This window comes from Dendrobates tinctorius, unplaced genomic scaffold, assembly GCF_039654945.1.
Source record: "Dendrobates tinctorius isolate UK_male_01 unplaced genomic scaffold, ASM3965494v1 ptg000022l, whole genome shotgun sequence".
NCBI lineage: Eukaryota > Metazoa > Chordata > Amphibia > Anura > Dendrobatidae > Dendrobates > Dendrobates tinctorius.
In genome coordinates, this window is record NW_027361690.1 from 3,887,472 (window position 1) to 3,909,697 (window position 22,226).

Sequence of the window (22,226 nt, forward strand, 5' to 3'; positions counted from 1 at the left end):
GTCTCATCTTCCTCTTGACAATACCCCATAGATTCTCTATGAGGTTAAGTTCAGGCGAATTTGCTGGCCAATCAAGCACAGTGATACTGTGGTTTTTAAACCAGGTATTGTTATTTTTGGCAATGTGGACAGGTGCCAAGTCCTGCTGGAGAATGAAATTTCCATCTCCAAAAAGCTTGTTGGCAGAGGGAAGCATGAAGTGCTCTAAACGGCTGCACTGGCTTTGGTCTTGATTAGAGATGAGCGACTTTGCCTTTTTTAGGGTCGAGACGGGTTTCATGAAACCCGGCTTTCTCAAAAGTCGAGTCGAACTAAATCGTCCGACTATCGGGAAAAGTCGAAGGTCCGACTGAAACATGAAACCCAATGCAAGTCAATGGGGAAGCAAAGTCGGCAAGGAGTGGAGGACACCTACGTGCCGGACCGCTTTTTTAAAGTGTGCGAAATCTCGCTCTCTCTCCCCGGAAGCTGCACATGCCATCTCGTTGCCCACAGTGTATGTCCTTGCTCAGTGGCTGAAAAAAAGTCACGTGCAAGCATTCTGCGAAATCCGTCTTTGACGCTCAGGTCAACGACCGCATGGCCGACCTTCCGCTATGGTCGGGTTTCGCTCAGCGAAACCCGACTTTGGCGAAAGTCTGCGACTTTTGAATCTGACCGACCTGTTTCGCTCAACTCTAGTCTTGATAAAACACAGTGGACCTACACCAGCAGATGACATAGCTCCCCAAACCATCACTGATTGTGGAAACTTCACTCTAGACCTCAAACAGTTTGGATTGTGTGCCTCTCCACTCTTCCTTCAGACTCTAGGACCTTGATTTCCAGATGAAATGCAAAATTTACTTTATTCTGGAAACACCACCTTAAACCACTGAGCAACAGTCCAGTTTTTTTTCTCCTTGGCCCAGGTAAGACACTTCTGGTGTTGTCTATTGGTCATGAGTTGATTGACACAAGGAATGCAACACTTGTACCCCCATGTCCTGGATACATCTGTGTGTGGTCACTCTTGAAGCAATGACTACAGCAGCAGTCCGTCCACTCCTTGTGAATCTCCCCCAAACTTTTGAATGGCCTTTTCTTAACAATCCTTTCAAGGCTGAGGTTATCTCGGTTGCTTAGGCACCTTTTTCTACCACACTTTTTCCTTCCACTCAACTTTCCATTAATATGCTTGCATACAGCACTCTGTGAACAGCCAGCTTCTTTAGCAATGACCTTTTGTGGCTTGCCCTCCTTGTGGAGTGTGTCAATGACTGCCGTGGACATCTGTCCATTCAGCAGTCTTCCCCATGACTGTGGAGCCTACTGAAACAGACTAAGGGACCTTTTTAAATGCGTAGGAAGCCTTTGCAGTGTTTTTTGTTAATTATTCTAATTTACTGAGATAGTGACTTTTAGGTTTTCATTGGCTGTAAGCCATAATCAACAACATTAACAGAAATAAACACTTGAAATAGATCACTCTGTAATGACTCTACATAATATGAGTTTCACTTTTTGTATTGAAGAACTGAAATAAATTAACTTTTTGATGATATTCTATTTTTTGAGAAGCACCTGTATTTTTTGAACTCTGATCAAAGGATTTTACTGTTAGCATTTTGGGGTAAGTACAAAGTTCATATTTTGACAGATCAGACTTATGAATGCAGCTGTACAAAATATGCCTTTTTTAACCCCTTAACACCCCAGCCTATTTTTATTTACATGACCGGGCCAATTTTTTTCTCAATTCTGACCACTGACACTTTATGTGGTAATAACTCTAGAACGCTTAAATGTATCCCACTGATTCTAAGATTGTTTTTACTTCATATTAGGGGTAAACTTGGGTCAATACAATTTGCCATTTACCATGTGGGACTTGTAAAAAGGCCACTGTCACAGATTAACAGTGGAATTTAACAGGTTAACAGTCACGAACTTAGCTCCACTTCACAAGCGGCTGTTGGAAGCACATGATGGCTGATTAAATCAGACATCATAATGTGGGGAAAGATGCATGCTCAATGTGTAAGTCCACATTAAAAGCATACGTCATGTTGTGAAGGGGGCAGATCAAGCAGATCAGATATTTCACTCAAACAGTGCCAAATCTAACAGGTTTCCAGTGTGGCTGGTACTGCCACAGTTTGTCTATGAGGACTGCATGGCTGTGTGCATGACTGTACCCATTTGTAATGTGTGTGGCTAAAACACCTAATCTCAATAATTTAATGTTTTAGCCACATCCATTACAAATTGGTGTGACTAAGACACCTTTAATAATAGTGTGTACATATATTCTTGACAACATTTTTTTTTTAAATTATAGTGTCATTTTTCTATGCATAAAGAAACTAACAGTTTTTTTTTAAAATTTGAAGCTCATATAAAAAATGCAAATAAAAAGCCTAAAACTTTATAATGGCTTGAAGCTATAGCACCAGGACCAAAATATATTGTGCATATTGGCATTACACCTGTATTATTCTCATTATAAACTGAATAACTTAATGAAGAAATGGTTAAGGAACCTCATGGTATTAATGATGTAACAGTGGTAAATATCATACCTCGTTTCTTTTATGATAGTACTAAGAATATAATTCTGCGATGAAGGACATAATTCTGCACTGTCAGAAGAGACCTCATTTTCATCGTTGGTTGGATCCTCTTGGTCCTCGATCATGCCATCTGTTGTAACAATTAGCAAGGATGAGCTACTGAATTTGATCAATAAGCAACATGGGTATTTTTTTGCAAACAAATGAACACTTGGAGCTACAATATAATCAGTATGAATTATTATACCATCTGTTGCATATTTCTTGTTCATGGCCAACAGAGGCTGCACATCTCCCATGGTAAAGAACTTATATTGTTAACAAGTTCTAGCAAAAATGAATGTAAATCTGAAGTTTTAAAATATACAGAATGGTTTAAAAGTAGGTATGCAATTCAATCAAGGAAATCACAACAGTTTATAAGGTTAAGCATACATACTGATACACAACAAAAGCAATTTAATCACATTTTATCACATTGTTTATTACAATTAGCCCTGTTTAATCTTGTAAGCACTCAAAATATTTTCCATCAACATTGCAACATACCACGAATGACATTGCAACATTCCAGAACCTCATACAGAAAATAACTTAAATTCTGATCTGCATCAATGTCCATCAATGCTTCCTAGATGAACACTTTTAATTTGTCCATTGTCTAAATCCTCCTCAAAAACATTATTCTTTACTTCATCCCAAAGGAAAAAGTCCATTGGTAATAAAAAAAAAGCACTCCCAAGAAGATTTTTTTAAATAAATCTGTGTATATGTAGTAGTGTGCTACTGTGTTAATAAACTTATCTACTGCTGGATTCTCTGGGATCCAGTGCCATTGTGCTCCTCTTCTCAGTGATGTCACGGCTCTTCAGACTTTCTGGGTCACATTGCGCTTAGCCTGGCAATTTGTTTTACAATGCAAGCCTATGGACAGTCACAATGAGGATCTATACGCTTATAATGTAAAAGAGACTTTCAGTTCAGAGCAAAAAGTGAGCTGTATAGTCTGAAGATCAGTGACATCACTCAGAAGATAAGCAGAATGGCGCTGGATCCCGGAGAAGTTGGAGGTTGGTGAGTATATATCACATAACACCTACATAGGTTTATTAAAAATGATGGTGGCGGACACTCATTGCTGCCATGTTATCTGATCCAATGCTGTCAGAAGCGGAGGTCAAGGTTGTCTCTAACTGCAAAAGCATACTGAGGAGGTGTCATATCTTACATGAGCACTCCGGTTAAGTTATCCATGGTCCAGAGTTGTGGCATAACATGTTTAGGTAATTGTTGCTATCAACCCTATGTTTTATATGAGTACTCATAAAATGTTATACAATTTCATTGATCCAACTGTACACTTACTTTTCTGCCACACAGTACATACATATTACCAGTAATTTAAAATAAGAAAAAAAATAACTCTGTCTCTATATATAATGTTTTTTCTAAATTTTGCATATTTATTCATCTGTTCCTTACCAACCTGTTTACTACCTGAAACTTTGTTTTATATTTTACCTGTAGCAGATCGGTAAAACATATTGGAGTAACAAAAATTGGAACAAATTCTATCTGGTTACAACACATTGTTCAAGAGCATCTTTGCATGCAGCAAGCAAATCACATTGCTGCTTAGATTTTCTGCTTTGTATTCCTACATTTTCACTACTAAACTTTATTGTAAAATATCTCCTAAAATGAGGAATCGCTCCTGTCAAACCAATCTAATCAGTTTTTCTGAAGAGGTAAGCTATAGACTGGACAAAGGTAAGTCATTTGATGTGGTATATCTTGATTTTTCCAAAGCATTTGATACCGTGCCACACAAGAGGTTGGTACACAAAATGAGAATGCTGGGTCTGGGGGAAAATGTGTGTAAACTGGTAAGTAACTGGCTTAGTGATAGAAAGCAGAGGGTGGTTATAAATGGTAAATTCTCTAACTGGGTCGCTGTGACCAGTGGGGTACCGCAGGGGTCGGTTTTGGGACCTATTCTCTTCAACATATTTATTAACGATCTGTTAGAAGGTTTACACAGTAAAATATCGATATTTGCAGATGATACAAAACTATGTAAAGAAGTCAATACAATAGAAGATAGTATTCTGCTACAGATGGATCTGGATAAGTTGGACACTTGGGTTGAAAGGTGGCAGATTGCGGTTTAACAATGATAAATGTAAGGTTATACACATGAGGAGAAGGAATCTCATCATTACACACTGAACAGGAAACCACTGGGTAAATTTGACATGGAGAAAGACTTAGGGATCCTAGTTAATGATAAACTTACCTGGAGCAGCAAGTGCCAGGCAGCGGCTGCCAAGGCAAACAGGATCAGGGGAGCATTAAAAAAGTATGGATACCCATGATGAGAGCATTACACTGCCTCTGTACAAATCCCTGGTTAGACCGCACATGGAGTACTGTGTACAGTTTTGGGCACCGGTGCTCAGGAAGGATATAATGGCACTAGAGTGAGTACAAAGTAGGGCAACAAAATTAATAAAGGGGATGGGGGAACTACAATACCCATATACGCCCCCTATTGAGGAAGCCAGTATGGCGAGGGTAACCAGACACGTGTATAAGAGTGCCGCAGAAGTTTTATACATGTAAGCTGTTGTAAATTGCAAACAGGATTGCATTGTTACATCATGCAGGAATAGCTTATTTCAAATTGAATCAGTATAGCTGGCATATTAAGCAGGACACATGATTAACCTGTAGTTCTCTGCACTAGGCATTGGATATATTCACATTAAGGAGAAATTTTCTTTGCCGCACACACAGTTAGGTTGTTCCTTTGTTACAACAATTAGATACATATTTACACAATCAAGTAAGCTTATGCATTTTTGTTTATAAGTATTTGTAATAAATCATAGAAACATTGAGAACAAAAGTCGCTACTATCTGAGCATTTATGCATTGTGATTACTCCATTAAGGATTAGTTAGCCTTGTCTTTGATTATCATGGTATGCACATAGTATAGGGAGCTAAACCCAATTGTTATTTACCTTCAGCAGTGTGTATTTTACACTATTTAATCAAAGATGTGTTTCTTCTGCTTTTAGAACTATCGGGCCTTTTCCTAAAAATATTTAGACAGAAGTTTATATAAATATAGCTTATGAATTTATGCTTAAGTAATAAACACTATTTGGAGATAATTTGTATGTAAAAAATTTAAAAAAGAAAAGAAAAAAACATTCTGTGATTATGTTGCATAAAGCTTAATTCTGTGAGCATCTATCATTACATTTGTACTCCCTTTTTTTAGAAATTTCCTTGTAAAAAGAATTTTATGAAATTTATTAATAAATGATTGGTTTTATTGATTCATCTATTTTTGCCTATTTGCCTTTGTTTTGTCTGCACAAATTTGTGGCAGAAATTGAGATATAATACCCAGAGAGATTAGCAAAATTAGGATTATTTAGTCTAGAAAAAAGATGACTGAGGGGCGATCTAATAACCATGTATAAGTTTATAAGGGGACAATACAAATATCTCTTCGAGTATCTGTTTATAGCAAGGAAGGCGACGGTCGCAAGGTGGCATTCTCTGCATCTGGAGGAGAGAAGGTTTTTCCACCAACATAGAAGAGGATTCTTTACTGGTAGGGCAGTGAGAATCTGTAATTCCTTGCCTGAGGAGGTGGTAATGGTGAACTCAGTCGAGGGGTTCAAGAGAGGCCTGGATGTCTTCCTGGAGCGTAACAAATATTGTATCTTACAGTTATTGTGTTCTTTAGAAGGACGTACATCTGGGGATTTAATCTGAGGGAATATAGGCTGAACTGGATGGATTAATGTCTTTATTCGACTTTGATAACTATGTAACTATATAAATCTTAAGAATAAATAAATCATATGCCCAAGACTTTTTATAGGGGTTTTCAGAGTTTCTATAAGTAAAGCTTAACCCCTTCCTGACATGCACCATATATAGACTGCTCTGCGGGAGCTGCGTTCCCGCAAACAGCAGTATATGTACCTCCTTCTTTGCCTGTCAGACGCTGCTCCAATGCTCTGCAGTGCAGAAGCATTGCAGAGCTTCAGATAAGTGATCTGATGCTATACACTTAAGTTCCATCCCAGGACAATGTAAAAAAGTTTAAAAAAATAAGTGTAAAAATATTTTTTTTAAAATCCCAAATAAAGAACAAAAAAAAAAAATATTTTTCCAATAAACACAATTATGTAAATAAAAAAATAAATAAAAAGTACACATATTTGGCTTTGCCCCGCCCATAATGACCTGCTTTATAAGCTTGTCCCACTAGTTAACACCATTAAAAAAACAAAGCTTTATCATCATACCGCCAAACAAAAAGTGCAATAAAATGCAATCAAAGAGACAAATGTATTGCATATACTTGCGTATAAGTCGACCCGTGTATAAGCCGAGGCACTTAATTTTGCCACGAGTAAACTTATTGACTCAAGTATAAGCCAGATATGCATTGTCCCCTCATCGCAATCCTGGTGAGCATGGCCCCCCGGTCCCTGTCTTTGCATTCATGGCCTCCTGTCCCATCCTTGCATGCATGGTTCCTTATGCCCTATCCTTATATGCATGGCTCCTTATCCCCTATTCTTGTATGCATGGTTCCTATAAAAGAATCCTACTTACCTTGCCTGCGTGCCCTCGCTGCATCGCGTTCCGTCACCAGCAGCTCTTCCGGCCGAGTGATTACATGGCCCCGCTCATTAAGGTAATGAATATTCACTCCATACCTATGGGAGTGGAGAGGCATCAATATTCAATACCTTAATGAGCAGGGCCATGGGATCGCTTGGCCGGAAGAGCTGCTGGTGCCAGAACGAAAGAAGCAGCGAGAGCATGCAGAGAAGGTAAGTAGGATGTGCGCTGGAAGCTGGAGGCTTCAGCTGTCACTTTGCGCTATTACAGAGAAATGAATATTCATTTCTCTTTAGCAGTGGCACAGGCTTTAGCCACAGCCGCCGGCTCCCGTCTCTGTAACCTGCTGCTCCGCCGCTCCCCCTCTCCGTGGTCTTTCTGGGACAATTGAGTCGTGTATAAGCAAAGGGGACCATTTTCAGCACAAAAAAAAAGTGCTGAAAAACTTGGCTTATACACGAGTATATATGGCAAATAAAAATGGCACCACTGAAAATGTCATCTTGTACTGCAAAAAAACATGCTGCCATAAAGCTCAATCAGCAGAAAAATAAAGTTATAGCTCTCAAAATAAAGCACTGCTAATTTTTTTTTCCATAAAATAGTTTTTATTGTATAAAAGCTCGAAAACATAAAAAAAAAATAAATTGGGTATCGCTGTAATCGTTCTGACCCGAAGAATAAAACTGACTAATCAATTTTACCACATTTACCAAAAAAAATAAAAATTTCTGAATTGTTGGTTTTTGTTCAGTCTCCCAAAAATTAGAATAGAAAGCGATCAAAAATGGTCATGTGCCTGAAAATGGTACCAATAAAAACATTAACTTGTCCCGCAAAAAATAAGCTATCACATGATTGTCGGCCGAAATATGGAAAAATTATAGCTGTCTAAATATTGTGGTGCAAAAGCTAGTTTTTGCAATAAAAAGCATCTTTTAGTGTGTAACAGCCAAACATAAAAGCCCAATATAAATCTGGTATCGCTGTAATCGCGCTGACCCGAAGAATAAAGTCACCTAACCACTTACACTGCATGAGGAATGGCGTAAAAAATAAATAAAAACAATTCTTCACATGCTGTTGATTTTTTTCATTCTGCCTCACAAAGATCGCAGTAAGCCACGGTGCATATTTATCCTGTGCACTACGCTGAGTTCTTAAACTGGGGTTCCGTGTAAATCTCTGAAATACGTGCTTCAGACAGAATCCCTGGCAGAAGATTCCCTATAATGAGGCAGATGGAGGCACTGTGGACGCCATAGGACCTGTGATCCGGAGGTGTCTTTCTTTTTAGGATTGCATAAAACTGCAGTCGGCCACAGTTTGTGCACTTCTGAGAAGGACACCGCTGAACAGAGGCCAGATGGAGTCTACAGAAACACTGCTGCCACATTGTAGTGGATCCCTCGGGGGTTTCATCTGTCATGTCACTCAGAGATTTACATGGAAATCACAAAGCAAGTGTTCAGCGTAGAGCGCCGGATAAATGTGATCATAAATGTTATGTAAAATCAATTCACAAAAAAGCAAGTCATCACTTAGGTCTGTCATCTGTTAAAAGATATATAGTGGACTTCCACATTAGTCGTACCACAAAGGCTCTGGAAAAGCAAAATGGCTTGTCATCCCCCCAAAAAAATTCAACAAATTTTCAACTCCCAAATGCCCCCCTCCCTTCTGAGCCCAAGTGTGCTTAAAACACATTTAGTGCCCACATGTTTGGCAATTCTGTAGTGATGAGAGCCCGCCTAATTTACAGGTGCATGTCTACAGAAGCATGAGCTGGCCATAATGTACAGGTGACTGCAACGTACTGGTCACTGCAATGGCAGTTTGCAATTTTCTCTTAGCAACATCCACAACTGCTTGTTCCTGTAAAATACCCATGGCGTCAAAATTGTCACTACACCTATAGACAAATTCCCAAAGGGTTATAATTTAAAAAATGGGTTCACTTGCGAGGGGATTCTGCTTTTTCAGCACTTAGGAGCTCTTTATATGGAATCCGTAAAGTATTCTAGGAAAATCTGACTTCCAGGAAGCAAACAGTGCTCCATCCCTCCCGAGTCTCTCTGCATGGCTAAGCAGTACTGTACATCAACATATGGGGTATTTATACATTCATCAGATACTGTAGGACAAATTTTGATGCTATTTTTATTCATTTTCCAGTATGAAAATATAATACTTGGGGCAAACACATAATCTTGGTGGTAAAAATGTAAATTATTTTTCCTTCACTGCCCAATGGCATAACAGTATGTGACGCATCTGTGGTGTCAATATTATCGCTGCACCTCTGTCATATGCTGCTCAGATGTCTTGCAGTGAAGAAGCATTGCAGAGTATCAGATCAGTGGAGATGATGTCCCATAGTGTGAAGGTGTGAAAAAGAAATCAAAAAATATTTTTTTTAAAAATTGCCAAATGAACAAAATAAACAAAACATTAAACCAATAAATACAATGCTTACTGCAAAAAAAAAGTACACATATTTGGTATCTCCACATACGGAACGACCTGACCTATAAAACTGTCCGACTAGTTAACCCGTACAGTGAACACGTAAAAAAAAATAAAAAAACGAGGCAAGAAATTATGCTTTATCATCATACCGCTGAACAAAAAGTGAAATAAAACATGATCAAAAAGACAAATGAAATAAAAATGGTACCACAGCTCCATCAGTAGAAAAATAAAAAAAGCTATTGCTCCCATAGAATAAAGAAATGCAAAAATAATTACCGTATTTTTCGGATTATAAGATGCTCCGGATTACATGACGCACCCCAAATTTTGAGGAGAAAAATAAGAATTTTTTTTGTTAATAAAATGGTGATAATAATAATAATAATACATTTTATTTTTATAGCGCCGACATATTCCGCAGCACTTTACATTTCAGAGGGGATTTGTACAGACAATAGACATTACAGCATAACAATAATCACATACAGTAGATTATAACAAATACCAAGAGGAAAGAGGGCCCTGCTCGCAAGCTTACAGTCTATGAGGAAAGAGGTAGACACGAAAGGTGGGTGGTAACAATTGCCCTGATTGTATGGACCAGCCATAATGTTAAGTGTGCAACAGTACAGACACAGAGGGCTAATGGATGCATAAAGCATGTGGGAACATGATGCGGGAAATCTGGTTATGGTAAAACTTTTGGCTGTGCCACACAGGGATAGATTAGGTTAATGTGTTGAGGCGATAGGCCAGTCTGAATAAATGCGTTTTCAGGGCACGCTTAAAATTTTGGGGATTGGGGACTAATCGTATTGACCTGGGAAGTACATTCCAAAGAATTGGCGCGGCTCGTGTAAAGTCTTGGAGACGGGAGTGGGAGGTTCTGACTATTGAGGATGCTAACCTCAGGTCATCAGCAGAATGGAGGGCGCAGGTAGGGTGGTATACTGAAACAAGGGAGGAGATGTAGGGTGGTGCTGAGCCATGGAGGGCTTTGTGGGTGAGGGTAATAAGTTTATACTGAATTCTGGAGTGGATGGGTAGCCAGTGTAATGACTGGCACAAGGTAGAGGCATCGGTGTAACGATTGGTGAGGAATATTATCCTGGCTGCAGCATTCAAGACAGATTGGAGAGGGGAGAGTTTGGTAAGAGGGAGACCGATTAGAAGAGAGTTACAATAGTCGAGACGAGAATGAATAAGAGAAACAGTAAGAGTTTTTGCAGAGTCAAAAGTAAGAAAAGGTCGAATTCTAGAAATGTTTTTGAGGTGCAGATGACAAGAGCGAGCCACTGATCGAATGTGGGGGGCAAAGGAAAGCTCGGAATCAAGTATGACCCCAAGACAGCGGGCCTGTTGCTGGGGAGTAATAGTGGAACCACACACAGAAATGGCAATGTCGGGTATAGGTACATTAGTAGAGGGAGGAAGCACCAGGAGTTCAGTCTTTGACAGGTTCAGTTTCAGATATAGTGAGGACATGATGTTAGACACAGCGTTTAGACAATCGCCGGTGTTTTCTAGAAAGGCTGGCGTGATGTCAGGAGAAGAAGCGTATAATTGGGTGTCATCAGCATAGAGATGGTACTGGAAACCAAATCTACTGATTGTTTGACCAATAGGGGCAGTGTACAAGGAGAAGAGGAGGGGGCCTAGAACTGATCCTTGGGGGACCCCAACAGTAAGGGGAAGGTGAGAGGAGGAGGAACCGGCAAAAGATACAGTAAAGGAGCGGTCGGAGAGATAGGAGGAGAACCAGGAGAGAACAGTGTCCTTGAGGCCAATGGAACGGAGCATAGTGAGGAGGAGCTGATGATCCACAGTGTCGAATGCATGGAGTAATGACCATTTGATTTAGCTGTTAGCAGATCATTAGAGACTTTGGTGAGGGCAGTTTCAGTGGAGTGTAAAGAGCGGAAACCGGATTGGAGAGGGTCGAGAACAGAGTTTTCTGAGAGATAGCGGATAAGACGGGAGTGGACCAGACGTTCCAGGAGTTTAGAGATGAAGGGAAGATTAGAGACAGGTCTATAGTTAGCGGCACAGTTTTGATCGAGGGATGGTTTTTTAAGTAGTGGATGTATGATGGCATGCTTAAATGAGGAGGGAAAAATACCAGAAGAGAGAGAGGTTAAATATTTTAGTTAGGTGAGGGGTGACAGCAGGGGACAGGGACTGGAGGAGATGTGACGGAAATGGGTCACTGGTGCAAGTAGTTGGGCGAGAAGATGCAAGGAGCCTGCTTACTTCTTCTTCTGTGACTGGTTCAAAATCAGAGAGTGAGCTAAATGCAGTGGGGGAGGGAGGACAGTGCATGGTATGAGGTGATTGGGAGATAATTTCCTGTCGAATCTGGTCAATTTTTTCTTTGAAGTAATTGGCCAGATCGTCAGCTCGGAGCTCTGTGGTTGGGGCCTGTACTCTTGGATTGAGTAGAGAATGAAAAGTGTCAAAGACGTTTCAGGTTATTGGACAGTGAGGTGATGAGGGTGTTGAAATAGATTTGTTTTGAGAGGTGAAGGGCAGTGTTGTATGTTCTAAGCATAAACTTATAATGGATGAAATCTTTGTGTAGATTGGATTTTCTCCACAGTCGTTCGGCGCACCTGGAGCACCGCTGCAGGAAACGTGTTTGCACCGTGTGCCAGGACTGTCGCCGTCTGCATCGTGGTGTTCTATTTATAGGGGGTGCAAATTCATCCAGGGCACTTTGAAGTGTTTCATTGTAATGCTTCAATGCAGAATCAGGACATGAGAGGGAGGAGATAGGGGCCAATGAAGACTGCAAGTTCTGCATAAGTTTCTGGGTGTTAATGGCCTGTATGTTTCTATAAGTCTGGACAGTGGGGGTGACCTGAGCGGCCTGGCAGTTCTTGATAGAGAATGAAAGAAGATTGTGGTCAGACAGCGGGAGAGGGGAGTTTGCAAAATCATCCACTGCACAAAGCCGAGAGAAGACCAAGTCAAGGGAGTTTCCGTCTTCATGCGTTGGAGAATTAGTAAGCTGCGAAAGGCCAAATGAGGAGGTTAGAGATAAAAGGTGAGTAGCAGATGGGGAGAGGGGAAGAGCAATGGGGATGTTGAAATCTCCCATGATGAGGGTAGGGATGTCACAGGAGAGAAAATGTGGAAGCCAAGTGGCAAAATGATCCAGGAACTGATGGGAGGGGCCGGGAGGACGATACACCACCGCCACTCGCATGGAGAAGGGGGTGTAGAGTCTGACGGCATGGACCTCAAAAGAAGGGAAGACTAGTGAGGGTACTTGAGGGATAACCTGAAAGGTACATTTTGGTGATAGGAGCAGACCAACACCTCCACCTGCTCTACTGTCTGATCTTGGGGTATGAGAGAAGTGTAGCCCCCCGTATGAAAGAGCAGCAGCAGCAGCGGTAGTGTCTGACTGCTGGATCCAGGTTTCAGTAAGAGCCAGGAGATTAAGAGAATTAGAAAGGAAAAAGTCATGGATGAAGGAGAGTTTGTTACACACTGAGCGCGAATTCCAAAGTGCACAATTAAGAGAGACAGATGGCATGCAGGGAATATTAATAAGATTAGAGGGGTTTCTAAGTGTAGCAGATGGGGGGTTTGACTTTCTATAACATGGGGGACCAGGGTTGGGAGCAATGTCTCCTGCGACTCGGAGAAGGAGGATAGAAAGAGTGAGCAGATGGTTAAGTGATTTGTGAGAGCGTCTCTGATGTTGAATGGTTGGACTGACTGGATCTGTGCAATTTAACAATGTGAAAAGAGCATGAGTGCTAAACATAGGAGAGGAAAGGAGCGAGGAGCCGATATGGATTGAGTGTAGAGAGTTCATGCCAGGGCAGTGGATGTGTGTGAATGCAGCGGCCAGGAAAAAAATTACACAAATTCATATGGTATATATTTGTTGTACTCCTAATGTACAGGGAGTAGATGTATATAAATGTCTTACCTGTCTCCTGCCCTGTCTAACTGCCATGTTATAACTGCCAGTAGTACTTTGATACATGTACTTTGATTACATATGCATAAATGCTCCCCTTAGCTAGGTCTGAATATATAGGAGGTTAAGGCTAAGATTTTTTTTTTGCTCTCTCTCTTCTCGTTAATCAATCACACTAAATTGAGACACCAGGACCCAATAAAGTGTTGTGGTCAAATAAACACATGTCCAGCACTACATGGATCATAAAGCACTTTGAAAAGTTTCTTGACCTCACAACATAAGGGGACTAGCAGAGTAAGTTGAAAAAAAAAAAAACTATATACCAGATATAAGCTTGCAGAGTTGAAGACACATAGATAGCATTCAGGATTAACTGCTTGCCGACATTGAATGGAGACACAGGAGTGGATTCAGAGCAGAGATTGGAAAAGCTGGTTACCAGATATAAGCTTGCAGAGTTGAAGACACATAGATGGCATTCAGGATTAACTGCTTGCTGACATTGAATGAAGACACAGGAGTGGATTCAGAGCAGAGATTGGAAAAGCTGGTTACCAGATATAAGCTTGCAGAGTTGAAGACACATAGATAGCATTCAGGATTAACTGCTTGCTGACATTGAATGGAGACACAGGAGTGGATTCAGAGCAGAGATTGGAAAAGCTGGTTACCAGATATAAGCTTGCAGAGTTGAAGACACATAGATAGCATTCAGGATTAACTGCTTGCTGACATTGAATGGAGACACAGGAGTGGACTCAGAGCAGAGTGATGCTTCTTGTAATCCATGCATCTTATTGCTTACTGAGGGTGGTGGCTGCAGTGAAGTGGGGTCCCAGTTTCGCTGCTGGAGGAGGCAGGAGTGGGATTATGCTGCAGTCCGCATGCTGGGATAAGGGGGTGTTCTGATGTGCAATGCACCGCTGCGGGTGTCTACTGCTGCTGCGGTGTCCAATGCTGTTGCTGTGTCTGATGCTACTGCGGGTGCCCAGGAGGTGCTACGGGGGTGTCCATCAGTGCTGTCCCATGCTGCTGCGGTTGTCTCCGATGCTGCCAGGGCTCTGCCGACATTTTGTGAAAGGCCAGAGCCCTGGCATTTCCATTGTTACAGGAAACCATGGAACTGCTGGGGCTCTGGCCTTTCACAAAATGTCGGAAGAACCTCGGTAGCACCGGATACACCCCCATCAGCACCACTGTACACCCTCACAACGCCGGACACCCCCATAGCACCGCAAGGCACCCACAGCATCAACAGACACCACCTCATCCTACCCTGCAGCAACAATACCAGTAAGGTATATATGCATTACAAGACGCACCCTCAGTTTCCGTCTAAATATGTGGGAAATAAAGTGTGTCTTATAATCTGAAAAATACGGCATTTTTTCTAAACAATAGTTTTTATTTTGTAAAAGCGCAAAAACATAAAAAAATTATATAAATGTGAAATCGCTGTAATAGTACGCACTCAAAAACTAAAGATGTTTTATCAACTTTACCATACGTGAAATGGTATTAAAATAAAGCCCCTCAAAAATTCCTGAATTGGTGGTTTTTGTTCATTCTACCTCCCAAAAATCAGAATAGAAAGCGATCAAAAACTGTCATGTGCGCGAAAACGGTACCAATAAAAATGTCAACTCATCCTGCAAAAAAGAAGCTGTCACATGACTGTTAGAAAGAAAAATGGAAACATTATAGCGGTCTAAATATGGGAATGCAAAAAATAGTTTTTGCACTAAAAATCGCCTTTAACTGTGTGATAGCAGCCAAATATAAAACCCCGATATAAATCTGGTATTGCTGTAATCGCACTGACCAAAAGAATAAAGTCACCTAATCACTTATACTGCACGAGGAATGGCGTAAAATTAATTCTTCACTTGCTGTTGATTTGTTCATTCTACCTCCCTAATATCGTAGTAAGGCTCAGCTCACAATTATCCTGCTTACACTGGGATTTCCGTGTAAATCTCTGAAATACTTGATTCAGACGCAACCCCAATCAGAAGATTACCTACAATGAGGCAGACGGAAGCACTTTGCATGCCATAGGACCTGTGATCTGGCGGTGTTCGCCTTTTTAGGTGAGCATAAAAAAGCGGTGCGCCACAGTTTTTTTGCACTTCTGAATAGAAGGTCACCATTGAACAGAGGCCAGACTGAGTCTATAGTATCTGCTGCCTCATTATAGTGAATGGATCCCTTGGGGGTTTCATCTGTCACATCACATAGAGATTTAGATAGAAATCCCAAAGAAATTGCTCAGCGTAGAGCGCCAGAAAAATGTGATCCTAAAGGTTATGTAAAATGTTCCCAATTAAATCCTAATTAAATCAAACTCCATCCACAAAAAAAAATCAAGTCTCTGCTCAGGTCCATCATCTGTCAATGCAAAATTATGGTGCTTGCATGTTTCTGGTAGTACAAAGGCTATGGAAAAGCAAAATAGATCCTCATCCCCAAATCCAAATGCTCCTCTCCCTTCTGAGCCCCAGTGTGTCTAAACCACCTTAAGCTCCCACATGCCTGGCATTTCTGTAGGTGCTCAGTACATAGCTAGATAAGTTCCTTGAGGGTCTTGCTTTCAAAATGGTGTCACTTCAACTGTTTAGACACATCAGGGGCTCTTCAATCACATCATGGCGTCCGCTAAGTATCGCAGCAAATTTTACATCCAAAAAGTCAATGCGAACACTTTTGTGCCCAATGATGACAAAAGTATTCTCTGAGTGATACCTTTATTGGCTAACCAGAAAATAAGCCGGATTACTTACCGGTAATGCTCTTTTAATGCGTCCACGACAGCACCCACTGGAGGTATCGGATCCGCCCCATTTGGAACAGGAAACCCTACAGAAAGATAAAAGGGGGCGGTCCGCCTTTCCTCCTCAGTTTTGCATTTCAGAGTACCAGGAGGACCACCAAGGGTTAGACAATGTCTTTCCATCTCTAACTTTACTTATTCATCTTTAGCATATATATTTTATTATTGATATCTTAACAGGGAGGGAAGTGAGCGGGTGCCATCGTGGACTCGTTAAAAGAGCATTACCGGTAAGTAATCTGGCTTTTTACCCTTTGCTACGACAGCACCCACTGAAGAGATTCCAGAGACCATCGCCTGGGTGGGACCACCGTGCCAAGGACAGTCCTGCCAAAGCTTAGGTCAGAAGTTGATGAAAGGTAAAGTCTATAGTGATTATAGAAGGTAAAAGGGGATGACCAAATTGCCGCCTTACATATGGCTTCGATTGGAACATCTCCCCTCTCGGCCCAGGAGGATGCAATTGCTCTGGTAGTATGTGCTCTAATGTTCTCCGGAGGATCTTCACTTCTCACGGAGTAGGCTAAACGAATGGCATCCCTGATCCACCGGGATAAGGTGCTCTTCGTGACTCCATACCCTTTTTTACAGCCCTGAAAAGATATGAACAGAGCCCTGCACTGCCTCCAGCTTCTGGCCCTCTCAATGTATTTTAGGACAGTTCTTCTAACATCCAAGGTGTGGAATTTCTGCTCCTCAGGAGTAGAGGGATCTCTAAAGGTCGGGAGGAGTATCTCTTGAGATCTATGGAATTTTGTTGACACCTTAGGAAGGGATCTGGCTTTAATATTAACCTATCCTGGTATATCTGAAAAAGGGTGGGTCTATGGATAGAGCTTGGATGTCGCTCACTCTCCTAGCAGACGTTAGTGCTACTAAGAGGGCCGTCTTGAGTGACAAATATTTTAGAGATATTGTGTCTATTGGTTCGAAGGGAGCTTCCGTTAAGGCGTCTAAGACCAAATTTAGGTCCCATGGAGGAATTGTAGGTATGTGAACTGGAGTCATTCGTTCGCATGCTGTAATAAATCGTGATACCCACTTATTCCCTGCTATATTGTGGCCATACCATGCCCCTAATGCGGACACTTGGACTTTTAGCATGTTTACTGCCAGACCTAAATCTTTCCCTATTTGTAGAAATTCCAAGATAGGAACCATCGGGATTTCTGTGATATGAGGGGTTGCATGGAACTGCAGAAATTTTTCCCATATTTTTGTATAAATCTGAGTAGTGGACTGCTTCCTGCTTTGTAGGAGCGTAGTAATTAGTGTTTCAGAAAACCCTCGATCTCAGTAGCTGCCTTTCAAATTCCACGCCGTCAAGTGTAAGCTGTCCACTTGGGGGAGAAAAAAAGGGCCTTGGGAGAGTAGGTTGGGAATCGAAGGGAGAACCCATGGATCTGACACCGACATGGTTCGTAGCCATGAGAACCACGGTCTCTTGGGCCAGAATGGTGCTATCAAAATTACCCTCACCTTGTCCTCTCTGATCTTCCGAATGACCTGTGGCAGAAGGATTATCGGAGGAAAGGCATATGCCAGGTTGAATTTCCATGAAGCCTGGAGGCGTCCAGTATGTCTGGATGATCTGATGGGGACAGGTAGGCAAACGTTTCTATTTGTCTGTTCTCTTTCGTGGCAAAGAGGTCCACCTGAGGTTGTCCCCATAGAGCTGCTGCCCTTGAAAATTTGGTGATTGAGGTGCAACTCCCCTTGCCGAAGTGTGTGTCGGCTTAAGAAGTCTGCCTCTTGGTTGTTCCTTCCTTTGATATGGAGGGCAGAAAGGGACAACAAACAATTTTCGGCTAAGTTTAAGATTTTTGCCGCAGAAGACATCAGAGTCTCTGATCGAGTACCTCTCTGTCTGTTTAAATAGGCTACTGTAGTGGTATTGTCTGATAGGATCCTGACGTGCTTCTGCTGGAGCTGTGGAACAAAATGATGTAGAGCAGTCTATAGTGATTATAGAAGGTAGAAGGAGTTGACCAAATTGCTGCCTTACATATGGCTTCAATTGGGACGTCTCCCCTCTCGGCCCAGGAGGTTGCCACTGCTCTAGTGGAGTGTGCTCTAATGTTCTCCAGAGGATCTTCATCTTTTGTGGAGTAGGCTAAGCGAATGGCATCCCTGATCCATGGGGAAATGGTGCTCTTCGTGACTCCGTACCCTTTTTTACAGCCCTGAAAAGATATGAACAGAGCCCTACACTGCCTCCAGCTCCTGGACCTCTCAATATATTTTAGGACAGCTCTTCTAACATCCAATGTGTGGAATTTCCTCTCCTCCGGAGTGGAGGGATCTCCAAAGAAGGTCGGGAGAAGTATCTCTTGAGATCTATGGAATTTTGTTGATACCTTAGGCAGGTATGAGGGGTCTGGTTTTAATATTAACCTATCCTGCTATACCTGAAAAAAGGGTGGGTCTATGGATGGGGCTTGGATATCACTCACTCGCCTAGCAGACGTGCCACTAAGAGGGCCGTCTTGAGTAACAAGCATTTCAGGGATATTGTGTCTATTGGCTCAAAGGGTTCCTCCATCAGAGCGTCTAAGACCAGATTTAAGTCCCATGCAGGGACTGCAGGCATGTGAACCGGAGTTATCCATTCGCAAGCTGTAATAAATCGTGATATCCACTTATTTCCTGCTATATTATGGCCGTACAGTGCCCCTAATGCGGACACTTGGACTTTCAGCGTGTTCACCGCCAGGCCCAAGTCCTTCCCTTTCTGTAGAAATTCCAAGATAGGAACTATCGGAACTTCTGTGGTGTGAGGCGCTGTATGAAACTGCAGGAATTTCTTCCATATCCTTGTATAAATTTGGGTAGTGGACTGCTTCCTGCTGTTTAGGAGCGTAGCAATTAGTGTTTCAGAAAACCCTCTTGATCTTACTAGCTGCCTTTCAAATTCCATGCCGTTAAGTGCAAGCTGTCCACTTGGGGGTGGAAAAAAGGGTCTTGGGAGAGTAGGTTGCGAATCGAAGGGAGAACCCAAGGATCTGTCACCGACATGATTTCTAGCCATGAGAACCACGGTCTCTTGGGCCAGAATGGTGCTATCAAGATTACCCTCGCCTTGTCCTCTCTGATCTTCCGAATGACCTGTGGTAGGAGAATTATCGGAGGGAAGGCATATGCCAGGTCGAATTTCAATGAGGCCTGGAGGGCATCCAGTATGTCTGGATGATCTGATGGAGAGAGGGAAGTAAATGTTTCTATTTGTCTTTTCTCTTTTGTGGCAAAGAGGTCCACCTGAGGTTGCCCCCATAGAGCTACTATGTCCTTGAAGACTCGGCAATTGAGGCACCATTCCCCTTGCCGAAGTGTGTGGCGGCTTAAGAAGTCTGCCTCTTGGTTGTTCTCTCCCCTGATATGAAGGGCCGAGAGGGACAACAAATAACTTTTGCCTAAGTTTAAGATTCTTGCTGCAGAAGACATCAGAGTCTCTGATCGAGTACCTGTCTTTTTATGTAGGCCACTGTAGTGGTGTTGTCCGATAAGATCCTGACATGCTTCTGTTGGAGCTGTGGAAGAAAATGGTGTAGAGCATAATATACCGCCGTCAGTTCTTTCAAATTAGATGAGTAGCCTAGTTCATCTCTATTCCACCTTCCTTGATAAAAGCTATTCCCCATATGGGCTCCCCAGCCATGGGGGCTAGCATCGGTGGTTAGGATACAAGATGGTACTATAACCCATGGGACTCCTGTGGACAGATGGTTATCATCTAGCCACCACTCTAGAGAAGCCAAGAACTCCTGTGTTAAGGTTATCTTGCTCTCAAGGTGCCCACTATGTCGCCTGTCCTCTTGGAGGATCTGATGCTGCAGTGTGCAGATGTGACAATGGGCCCACCGGACTGCCGGGGCACAAAAAGTGAGCGACCGTAATAGCGACATTGCCGCTCTCAGAGACATACGTGGTCTACTTATGGCTGCCTCAACTTTCTCTTTTATGAGCGCAATCTTTACCTGAGGGAGTAGACATTTCTGGTTTGTGGAGTCTAACTGGAACCCTAAGAACATCTGAAAGGAATGCGGAACGAGTCTTGACTTCTGGAAGTTGATGATCCAGCCTAGATCCTGCAAAGATGAGACCGCGTCAGCGACATGTCTGGTACACTTGGGTGACCGAGTTCCCGATAATTAGGAAGTCATCTAGGTAAGGCACGAAGATAGACCATTACCTCTGCCATCACCTTGGTGGATTCTTGGCGCCGTAGAGAGGTCGAAAGGCATGGCTGTATACTGAAAATGACGCATCTTGCCTTCGAATACCATCGTGACCCTTAGGTACCTTTGGTATCTATCATGAATAGGAAGGTGATAGTAAGCATCTTTCAAGTCAATCACCACCATTACACAGTTTGGAAAGAGAAGCTTTATAGTGGATCGAATTGATTCCATTTTGAACTTATAATTTTTTATAAATGTATTAAGCTTCCTCAAGTTTATAATTGTCCTAAATGTACCATCTGGTTTGGAAATTAAAAATAAAGGAGAGTAGAACCCTCTACCCTCTTGTCCCTCTGGGACTTCTACCAAGACTCCCTTGGACAGTAGGCTCCGAATCTCTACTTCGAGGGCCTCTTGTTGAACTATAGAGTTAAGGTGGGTTATGATAAATAAATCATAAGGGATTTGAAGGAATTCTATTTTCATTCCCTCTTTAATTATACTTAGAATCCATGGACTTGAAGTTAATTGTTCCCATTTTGAAGCAAAAAATTTTAGTCTACCCCCACTGCGAGGGCAGATTTTTTAGTATTTATTTTCATTTCGGAATGTTGAACCCCTAAACATGCTACCCTTTTGCTTTTCATCCTTTGTGGGCCATCTATTTGATCTATCCGCTTGTCTTCTTCTATCAAACGGTCGCCTTTTAAAGGTTCTCCTGTAGAGAGGGATAGAAGAATCAGGGAAGGCCTTCTTCCTTTCTTTCGCTTTGGCGAGTATGTCATCTAGGGCTTTCCCAAAGAGAAACTCATCCTCGCACGAGGTTGCGCAAATCTTAGATTTTGATTGCGCGTCCCCCTTCCAGCTCTTCATCCTTAGTGCCCGCCTGGCGTTGTTTACCAGACCAGCCGACCTTGCTGCTAGCCGCAGAGTGTCTGCCGATGCATCGGCCATGAAGGCTGCTGCCCCTCTAATTAACGGAATAGTGGCCCATAGTTTTTCTCTAGACACCTTCTGCTCGATTTGTTAATCCAATTGATCCAACCATACAAGCATAGACCTGGCGGTGCATGTGCTAGCTACTGCTGGATTAAAAATGCCTGAGGTAGACTCCCAAGACCTCTTCAATTATGACTCCGCTTTACGGTCTAGCAGGTCTGTCAATAAACCTGCGTCCTCTACCAGAATAGTGGACTGCTTCGAGGTAGAGGCTACAACGGCATCAACCTTTGGAACTTTGGTCCATTTTAATAGCTCGTCATCGCTAAATGGATACCTCCTCTTTGAGGCCGATTGGAGAAAACTTATTTTATCGTGTTTTCCCACTCTCTCTCTTTATTAGGGCCTTATCTGCCGGTATTACTGGAAACACTCTCCTTTTCTTTTCCGCCAAACCCGCAAACATTATTTCTTGTGCGGTTTGGATGCCCCTTGTCTCATCACAACCCAAAGTGTTCGTCACGGATTTGACCAAGTTATCCACACTATCCAGGGGAAAACATGATCGTCCCTCAATGTCTGATGATGATGATGTGAGTGAAGAATCAAAGACTATCCTCTGTTCTTCCTCTGATTCTTGAGCTGAGGGTCACTTTTTTTTTTTGCTCC

The 22,226-nt window shown here is 42.2% G+C and overlaps 1 protein-coding gene across 1 annotated transcript in view; it reads right to left on the reverse strand.

Annotated features, from left to right (window-relative positions):
- The window catches only part of LOC141084023 (protein unc-13 homolog B-like), a 261,975-nt gene that overhangs the window by 75,747 nt on the left and 164,002 nt on the right, over nt 1-22,226 (reverse strand). The window contains exon 6 of the mRNA XM_073568402.1: nt 2,562-2,682. Within this exon, the coding sequence (XP_073424503.1) occupies nt 2,562-2,682 (121 nt within the window). The remainder of the gene's footprint in view (nt 1-2,561; nt 2,683-22,226) is intronic.